General features: G+C 31.1%; 1 protein-coding gene across 1 annotated transcript; it reads right to left on the bottom strand.

Moving 5' to 3' along the window:
• Positions 1 to 8960: 8960 nt before the first annotated feature.
• Positions 8961 to 9818, bottom strand: LOC111421942 (probable oligoribonuclease). The gene is made up of 3 exons (XM_023055135.2): positions 9718 to 9818; positions 9582 to 9670; positions 8961 to 9525 (listed from the first exon to the last, which is right to left on the bottom strand). The coding sequence occupies exons 1-3, from the start codon at positions 9749 to 9751 to the stop codon at positions 9019 to 9021; spliced, it is 630 nt and encodes a 209-aa protein (XP_022910903.2). The 5' UTR covers positions 9752 to 9818; the 3' UTR covers positions 8961 to 9018.
• Between the last annotated feature and the right edge of the window lie 365 nt (positions 9819 to 10183).

Here is a 10183-nt window from a genome sequence, read left to right as displayed (position 1 = left end):
TTTCCAGACATCCATGCATGTTTCCATAACAATCAATGTAATTTATTAAAAAAATATAAAAAATCTAAAAATATGTATATTTTTTATTCATGAAATAGTCTAGCCATATACAACACGACAATCGAAAATACTCGAATCTCGACGTATTGCCTTAAAAAAGGCAATACGTCTCGTATTATCGAGTATTTTCGATCGTCTTGTTGTATAATATATGAATATATTGGAGTTCGCTTTGAAGATGATACATAAGTCTTCATATCCCCATTGAAACGGTGTTTCAATGGAAAGTCCGCTCAAAGTTTATGATCCCTAATGTTCCTCTATCTCACCCAATTTCAAAAGAAAAGATTGCTGATATCAAAAAACTTCTAAATCTTATGTTTGGGGAAAACTGGGAAAATACTACCGAAGATTTCATTCATTGATTCCGAACTGTTGTTCCGAACCTTACAACCAGTAAGTTTAGTAGAAGAAGATGACAGTTTGTGCTTGTTCAGTTCCTGAAGTTGTCCATAATTAATTATTCGTTCATTAATATATTTCTTGTATTTTTAATAAACAAACATTACTTGCTAACCATTTTTTATTGGTGAACAAAGTCAGGGATAAGATGCTGAGAAATTTAAATTAACAATTCAAAGTTTTTATTCGTTGGTACAAAACCAACTTTATTCTGTCCAAACCATATATTATAGCCACTAGGTAGTATTTATTGTTCGGATCCGCCTACTATAATCAACATTTTCAACCATGGCGCTTACTATTTTGGAATTAAAAATTAACGCTTATTTTCTGCAAATACACCATACATGCGATACATCATTGGAAAGCTAAAAGTATGCTCTTTTCAGTAACATCATAATCAAGTATAGTTTGTATTTAAAAAAACACAACTTTGTGTTGTATCTCAAAAATCATCAAGTATGTTTAAAATTTTTCAACGGCAGTATATTCTACTTAAAAAAGTGTCTTAAGAACGTATCAACCCCATTTCTCTAATTTCAAAAATAAACGAAATATTAGCATTTTTTGAAATCACGAAAATTTGACTTGTTGGCTATAACTTAAAAACAAAAGAAGATAGAGGTTTGGTGTTTGCGGGATTGGGTTAGTCTAAAAAAAAGAGACCGGGACATGGCACCTACTTTTTTCGTATAATAATAATAATAATAATAATAAATGACTTTATTGTCTCCATTACAAAGAAGAAACTACAATACAAATATATACATAATATATGGAGATCAAACGGCGGGATCCAGAATAGTCTGTTCTATCCAACCATAAAATAAAAAAAAAATTCTATGAATTATAACAAATAAAAAGAAAAGAAAAACAAAGGCAAAATCTTGAAATCATTAATACAGTATCACCCGCATCATATCAAATCTAAATTTAAACATAATTAAATTAAATGAAAGGGGCCAAAAGACCCAAACGTAAATTAAATGAAAGAGGAAAAAAAAGAAAGAAGAGGAGAAAAAAACAATAATAATGAAAATTAAAAAAGGACTCAGTGTAATAACTGATGGCGTAACTGTTAACATCGTAACAATGACTTTATATCAATAAGAATAAGGTCACAACAAAATCACAGAGAAACAAAGAATAACAAACATCAGACAAGACCCGTTGACTGCTGAAAAATCATATTCCTCAATTTTATTCGAAATTGGTCATATTTCAGTTGACGTAGTGCATGTGGCAAGCTTCCATACGATTTATAAACATGATATGTAAATGACCTTTGAAAAAGTGATGTTCTATGTTTTGGAGGATAGAAACTAATACCTGACCTTGTCTGACTTCCTTCGCACTGTGGTTTATATTTAATTTTATTATGCAGGTACTCCGGGACTCCAGAGGTAACGATTCTATGATAGAGAGACAAACTATGAAACTCCCGTCGAGAGCTCATGTTCAGCCACCCAGCATCCTTAAGTTTATGAGAAACTCTATCAAATTTGCGAATCCCATAAATGAATCTGAGGCAACTATTCTGAACCTTTTGTATACTTCGTGACGTGACTGCATCTATAGGTCTATGATATACAGCAGACATAATTAAATTGTGAAAGAACAAACATATCACAGAGGAGCACTTTTAATTTCAAAGGTAAACATGAACGATGCGGGTACAGCCGACGCAAAAAAAATATGATCTCTGAATATATGTTTGAATTTGTTTTCTAAATCTTAAGCTAGTATCTAAAATCATACCAAGACACTTAGCTTCAGAGACCTTTTTAATTAAAGTGTTATTCATATTAATGGCTAAGTGCGAAGTAGGGTTGCGCTGTTGCCCATTAAAACTCATTCACATAGATTTGTCAGGATTTATTTTAAGCTGGTGGTATGTTGCTAATTCAAAAATCGTCGGTATCTCTTATAGTTTCTGAGATAGCCTATAATAACACCCAAATTTGCCCACCCTGTACAACAAAAGTTGATTAAGATAAAATGTTTGTTATGTTAAATAATTATAGCGATATGCCGAATTTTATTAATTTAGCATATAAAAGAAAAAATGAGTTTTTTCTTGAAAATTTTTTTTTAATATTCCGTTTTACAATAAAAACAAATGATCTGAGTGAACTAACAATTATCATTTGATAGCTTAGCTTTAGCCTATTGTCAGATATTAATTGATCATGTTTACATTACAACATAAAATATTTACAGCGCAGTGCTATGGATTGGGGAACATTAGTTACAATGCAGTTTTAAGACAATTTGAGGAAAAATTTGGATTTTTAGTAGATAAAAAAACAATTAAGAGACTTGTTAAAAAATTTTCGGAAACGGGCAATGTGGAAAATAAAAGGAAGGAAAAAAAGCTTTTAGATGAACATGTTGCGGGGTCGATTGTTGCAGTACGCAATGGATTACAGTAAGGTGTCGTTAAGAAAAAGGACAGTTCAAGTCGGTATAAGTAAATCCCATTTACAAAGAATTTATCGAGAAAATAAAATATTGCCGTATAAACCAAAATTTAACCACACTATCGAATTAGGTGATGAAGCAAAACGTTTAGATTATTGTTTGTGGTTTGGGTACAAAATTTTGAAAGACAGAACTTTTTTAAAAAACATAATATTTTCGTTCACCACTAATGTACTATGGGTTACATCACAAAATTGTCGATTCTGGTCAAAGACTAATCCACATTATCGCATAGCTTGTAAACACCAGTATTCCCAGAAAGTGAACGTGTGGTGTGCTGTTTTGTGATATTTGGAAATACTTGAAAATTGTTTATTTAATTATCTTCACGGCGTGGATTTAGAAAAGCGCAATAAATTATATTTCCAACAGATAGTTCCAAAGATAGTTGCGGCCCACATTCCACCGTTTTAATTAGAAATGATTTAAATACGTTATTTGGTAGAAAAAAATGGATTGGTAGATATGGTCCGCAACCATGGCCGCCAAGAAGTCCGGATTTATCTATTAAGGATTTTTGGCGTTATGTAAAACAAAAAATGTACACTGAAAATTTTAATAACAATTTAGATCGTTTAAAACAAAAAATTGAAACTGTTATTAGAAAAATTCCGTTGGACCATATTAGAAAAAGTTATAAACAATGGCGCAAAAGAGCTGAATTATGTGTTAGTGTTGATGGTGGTATCATTGAATAAGCTTTTATATTAATTTACTTTAGATCGAAAATGTTTTGTTAATCTTATAATTTAAAAATCTGCATTGTGCTTTTATATCCTAAATTAATAAAATAAAATGCAACGGTTAACAAAGTTCTTGCGTTAACTTTGGTACTTTGAGGACGTTTGACGTAAAACTTGGTTATATTTCGTTTTATAACATCCAGACTTTAATTGCAAAAGATGGAATTTGAATTCAAAAATTTATCGTCAATTATACCTTACGGCATCGTTTCTTAACCTGTGGGGCGCGCCCCCTATGGGGGCGTCATAATTCTACATGGGGGGCGCCAACACATCAAAATGAAAAGAAAGTAGTAAAATTAATGTCATTCTGACATTACAAAAAATTAAGTAAGTATAATACACGCTTAAACTAATACACTCGTACTATTACCTAGATATTTAATTACTATAAATATAATTGTATCAGGTACTGTCAAATGCCAAATGAAACTAATAATAGACTCATCAGTACTAAATTAAAAGTAGCTGTAATGATTATAAGTATTAGTGACTCCCTTGGGCCTGGCTCGCACAGCAAAGTTTTTCAAAAGAAGGTTTTATATTACAAATAGCCACTCTCAGTTCTTTGGTCTATATGCAGTCGAGACCTATATTTTGTCTTTAAAGCAGCCACCGCAGAAAATCCGGCTTCAAAAAGGTAGGATGTTGAAAATGGTAATAATATACGAAATGCTCTTGTTTTCAGTGGAGAAAATTCATCATTCAATCCAGTCCAAAATTCAAGAGAGATTTATTACTAAATTCTCTCTATTACTAAATTTCGCCGCTTGCAGTAAAGTCTATGAAGATTTCTTCTTCTGCAGTTGAGAGACCTTCGTGAGTAGTTCGAAATGGATCCCTAACCCACTCGTAACTTGCTGCCAATTTGTCGTCAGCAAGAAAATACTTTTCAAAATTCTGTGCCAACATGGCTAAATGATTTTCTATTGTAACAAAAACAACTTTCACATACTGTTCTTCTTTTTTGTATGTTTTGACATATTCATTCACATTTGCAAACATTTCTAGTTTTTTTTTGTATTACATTTCTGCTCCACAGCTTCAAATTTCTACAGAAAGCACTAACTTTATCACTGCTATCCCACATGTGCGTGTTTACTCCTTGGAGTTGTAGATTCAGGGTATTTAATTTCTCGAATATGTAACCAATTTCATCACAAATAAAGCATCTCGAAACTTTTTGGCTTCCAGGCGGTTTTCCTCTTCTACAAAAGTGGCAATTTCCTCTTTTAACTCATAAACACGTTGTAGAAATTTTTCACGCGATGGCCTCATAAAATATAATAAAATAGCAACGTTGAATGTTCTGCACCCATATCTTTGCAAAGTGCATTAAAGATTCTTGATTTTACGGGTCTCATTTTTATATAAGTTACTACAGTTACAACCGTCGTTAGCACAATGAGAATAGGATTCATTTCTTTGGAAACCAGAGCCTTTATGTTCTAAACACATTGCGGAGATTTTTGTATCACAAGTGCTTGTAAGCTTTGGAATCTTCCAGACATTGTAGAATCACCATTGGTGCATATTCCAACGCAATTCTTCCACTCTATGTTTGCCTCATTAATAAAATCATTTAAAATATCAAATAAAGTGAGTGCTGTTGCTTTAAGTTCTATAGGTTTGCAGAAAAATAGTTCTTCTACTGCCGATATGCGATCACAAAATCAAACATCGGCCGTTAAATGAGCGTCTTTATTGCTATCTGTTGCGTCGTCAAGCTGGATCGAAAACAATTTGTCATACAACTTTTCAAGAAGCTGGTGCTGTACAGGGTGGTTCAAATTCGATGTCCGAATAGGCTAACTCGGAAACTATAAGAGTTAGAAAAAAAGTAGCTCACATGTCATGATCTCGTTTTTCGAGAAACTGCTAATGCCGAAAACCTCATAGCGCTATCGTCTTTTGTTTTTCCCCTAGAGGCCAAAATTGGAAATATCGTAAAACCAGCAAGTGCAATTATCTTCGTTATTATTATAGGTGGAGTATTATAACTAAGACATTATATGGACACTTTTTTATAGAGAATTGGATGACGTAGTCAAAAAAATTTTTTCGGTTTTAGATTTTGAGATATCATCACAATTTTCGTTTTTTTAAATAGAAACAACCACTGATTATTCGCTTATTAAATTCGTTATTTTTTTCTGATTACAAAAATATAGGGTTCGACCGGTCTATTTCTTATTGTTTTAGAATAAAGCCAAAAATAAACTTTTTTTTTAAATTTCCATCTAGTGTCATCGACGAAATTAAATTTACAGTTTCCTGTAAATTATGGTACTATAACTAAAAATTAAAAAAACAAATTTCTGATGTTTGAAACAAATAAATTTGTTGAACTATTTAATTTATATATGTTTTACACAAAAGTTGGAATAGATTGCATTATTTCACATTTTTTATTAATATTTAATATTATTATTAAATGACTTAATAAATTATTGATAGATGGCGCTCATATATTTTTCTTTTGAATTCAAATAAACATAGCAACATTTGTTTGTATTCAAAAAGTGTCACTTTAAAAATCCTGTTTTAAAGATTAATTACGAAAACTTTGAAAAGTTTGACATGTTAGAATGTTACATATTACAAAATAAAAGTAGTGAATTGGCTGCAGAGTTGTATTTTAATAGATACCCGGAAAGAAGGCAGTCAAATGCGAAAATATTTAGTCGTTTAGAAAAAAATTTAAAAACATTCGGTTCTTTTAAAAAGCCTAGACCAAAATCGCATTATAAAGAAAATGAAGACGAAGAAATAAATGTTTTAGCGGCAGTTACAGCAAATTCGTCGATATCAAGCCGCGAAATGGAGAATGATCTTGGTATTTCCAGAAATCGCTGTCTTCGTGTTTTACATAAACACAAGTATAAGCCATACGTTCCTCGAATCATGCATCATTTACGAGATGGTGATACCCAAAGAAGGCTTGAATTTTGCCGTTGGTACGTAGATCAGGTTAATGAAAACCCAGTTTTCAGTAGAGCAATTATCTGGACCGATGAAGCACACATTAGCAGTGCGGGGATATTTAACAGAAATAACCAACATATATGGTCGAACGTTAATCCCCAAAATACCATTGAAAGGCGTACTCAAGGTCGCTTTGGTTTTAACGTATGGGTAGCATTGCTAAATAATGAAGTTTTGGCATATCAAATATACCAAGAAAATTTAAATGCGGAACGGTATTTAAACATATTAACAAACCACATTGAAAGATATGTTGATGGTTTACCTTTACGTGATGCGGAAAAACTATATTTTCAACATGATGGCGCTCCTGCGCATACTGCTAGGCGTATAACTGATTTTTTAAATATTAATTTTGAAGACAACTGGATTGGTTCCAGCGGAAACCATCGGTGGCCACCAAGATCACCGGATTTGACGCCACTGGATTTTTTTCTCTGGGGCTACATCAAAAACCAGTTATATTTAATGGATAATGGAAATATAAGAGAATTAAAGATAAATTTTGAGCATTGTCTCAATTCTATTCCAAATATAAGTATATTTAACGCAATAAACAGTGTTAGAAAGCGTTGTGAAATTTGCATCGAAAAAAGAGGAGGTCAATTTGAGCATTTTTTGTAGCATTGTTTTAATAATGTTTGGAAAATAAAATTATTAGTATTTGTTGTTAAATTACTATTTTTTTGCGTTAATAAAATATTTATAAATACTATTTGATCTAACAAAAACAAATAATATATTAAATAATGTCAATCTTATAGAAGTGAAAATTTTTAAAAGTTATTCATAAAGTATTAAGAAATGTAGGTATGTAGTAAACCTACAATTTCTAAAATCAGCCACTTAATAATTTATCAAGTTGCTAATAAAATAGTGTGAAGCAATGCAAGTCATTAAATATTTCCGTATTAACAGTTGGTGTAATAAACATAATTATTTGTTTTTAAATACCAGAAGTTATCTTCTTATTTAATTGTTAACTTTTTAGATTTTACCTACCGCCCCGTAATTTACAGGAAACTGTAAATTTAATTTCGCCGATGATACTAGATGGAAATTTGATAAAAAATGTTTATTTTTGGCTTTATTCTAAAACAATAAGAAATAGACCTGTCGAACCCTATATTTTTGTAATCAGAAAAAAATAACGAATTTAATAAGCGAATAATCAGTGGTTGTTTCCATTTAAAAAAACGAAAATTGTGATATCTCAAAATCTAAAACCGAAAAAATTTTTTTGACTACGTCATCCAATTCTCTATAAAAAAGTGTCCATATAATGTCTTAGTTATAATACTCCACCTATAATAATAACGAAGATAATTGCACTTGCTGGTTTTACGATATTTCCAATTTTGGCCTCTAGGGGAAAAACAAAAGACGATAGCGCTATGAGGTTTTCGGCATTAGCAGTTTCTCGAAAAACGAGATCATGACATGTAAGCTACTTTTTGTCTAACTCTTATAGTTTCCGAGTTAGCCTATTCGGACATCGAATTTGAACCATCCTGTACATCTTCGGCTATATCACCAATTCGGTGGGCAACAGTATCATTTGAAAGATGTATGGATTGTAATTGTTTGGCAAAATTATCTCCAAACATAGTTTCTACAATCTCCATCGCAGCTGGCAGAATAAGGTCTTCACCAATGTGTGAGCCTTTTTATATCTGGCTATTTTATATGATACTTTGTAAGAGGCAAGTAAAACTTTTTCGTTCACAAAGTTTTTTTGAAGAATGATTTTGCTCTTCATATGACTAATTTTAATTCAAAGAATTCTCGGGGCTTGTTAACGTACTCACTATGAAGTGTTTCCAAATGGCGTCTAAGAGTTTATTAGGTTTCATGCTGCCTGCTGCCAAAATTTTTAAACAAATGACGCAAAAAAAAGGTAGGGGGGCGCCATAAAAATTGTTATTGAAAATTGGGGCCCGAATACTGAAACGTTGAGAAACGCTGCCTTACGGGGACACACTGTATACTATATTCCATACGTAATAGGCACCTGTATATTATACTTTTCCTCCAATGACGTCACGTCACCTTACCCCGTCAACGTCAATTTGTTCGAGTTAGATAACCTTATAACCAATACTCAACGGACCTTGGACCTTAACTTTTGTTACGTGCAACATGGGTTGCCTATTTCATATTTTTGTTTAAGGTAGCAAAAATTTAATTTCGCTGGCATCACGCGGTATTCTTCTAAGATATTATCTAATAAAGCGGAAACAAGAATTAGTATCAACCAGCGCTAACCAGTTAAATTCAAAAACAAATGGATTGATTTATATCATTGATTTAATATCTTTATTAGTTTAATTTATTTATTGCAAATATTCTATACCTTAAAAAAAGTATCTTTATAATATTTTAATTCCTTTATACTTTCTTTTATATCGCTTAAAGCGCGGTGATCGCAAACTTTCCTTGGTGCTTTTCTATAAATGTTTTCATTCCAACGTTGGCACAATTCCTTTATGGTTGAGACGTCAATAATCCTGTAATGTAAATAATTATCTATTTTTGGTAAATGTTTTTTCATAAACATTCTGTCCATATAAACACTATTCCCAGCTAATGGACTCATCCTTTCTGTTACATATTTTTTAATAAAATCCATTAATTGTTTTTCAGCAACATCAATAGGGATATTAGATTTCCTTGAAGCTTCAGTTAGCCCAGTTTTTTCGTGTTGCCTTTTTGACCAATCATTCATATTTGATAAAACATTATTACCATGATGAATTATTATATCTGGACCTTCTGCTACAATGTTTAAATCACCATCTGTTATCAAACAAGCAATTTCTAATACTTTATCTTTTTCCACATCCAATCCCGTCATCTAAAAGGGTGTTTAATAAATAATTAAGATGAAAATTCCATTTTTTTTTAACTCACTTCCATGTCAATCCAAACAATTCTATTTGTCTCTAAATCCATGTTTTTTGTAAATAAGTTGTTGCAGTTTTTTGCGATGTGGCTGTGGGCTATTTCAAGATATTAAATGTATTTATATCATTATTTAATCACCAACCTCCCCATAATTTCCGTATCAAACCACGAAACATTGTGGTTTTTATAAAAGTAAGGTTAAAAAATAACCTATAAATTTGTTTTTTGAAACGTTGAAATTACAGGTTTCTGTTTTATAATAATCAATTTACATAAAAATTTTGTGATTATAAACAATGTTAAATTAATTTAATTATTTAATTAATTATCTTTTAGTTTATACTAATATTTGAAAGTGTGATATGTTAATGTAGCCATAATTATATCCAAGAAATGTTGGTTGCCTAACATTTTGTATTAATAATTTTTTTTAATGATATAAGTTTTTTATCAAATTAATTAATTAATAGATTAAAAGTTGTTTGTGTAAAACAGTTTGAACAATATTAATTGCATCCACGAAAAAAAATAAATCCTCGGAAACGGTATCGATAAATCCAATTTCCTGCGATAAATTGCTGATAATTTAATGTTTTAAATCTATGATA

Source organism: Onthophagus taurus, chromosome 3 (assembly GCF_036711975.1).
Source record: "Onthophagus taurus isolate NC chromosome 3, IU_Otau_3.0, whole genome shotgun sequence".
Classification (NCBI taxonomy): domain Eukaryota; kingdom Metazoa; phylum Arthropoda; class Insecta; order Coleoptera; family Scarabaeidae; genus Onthophagus; species Onthophagus taurus.
The sequence above is the reverse complement of the archived record's forward strand: the minus strand, read 5'-3'. Positions and strand labels throughout refer to the sequence as shown.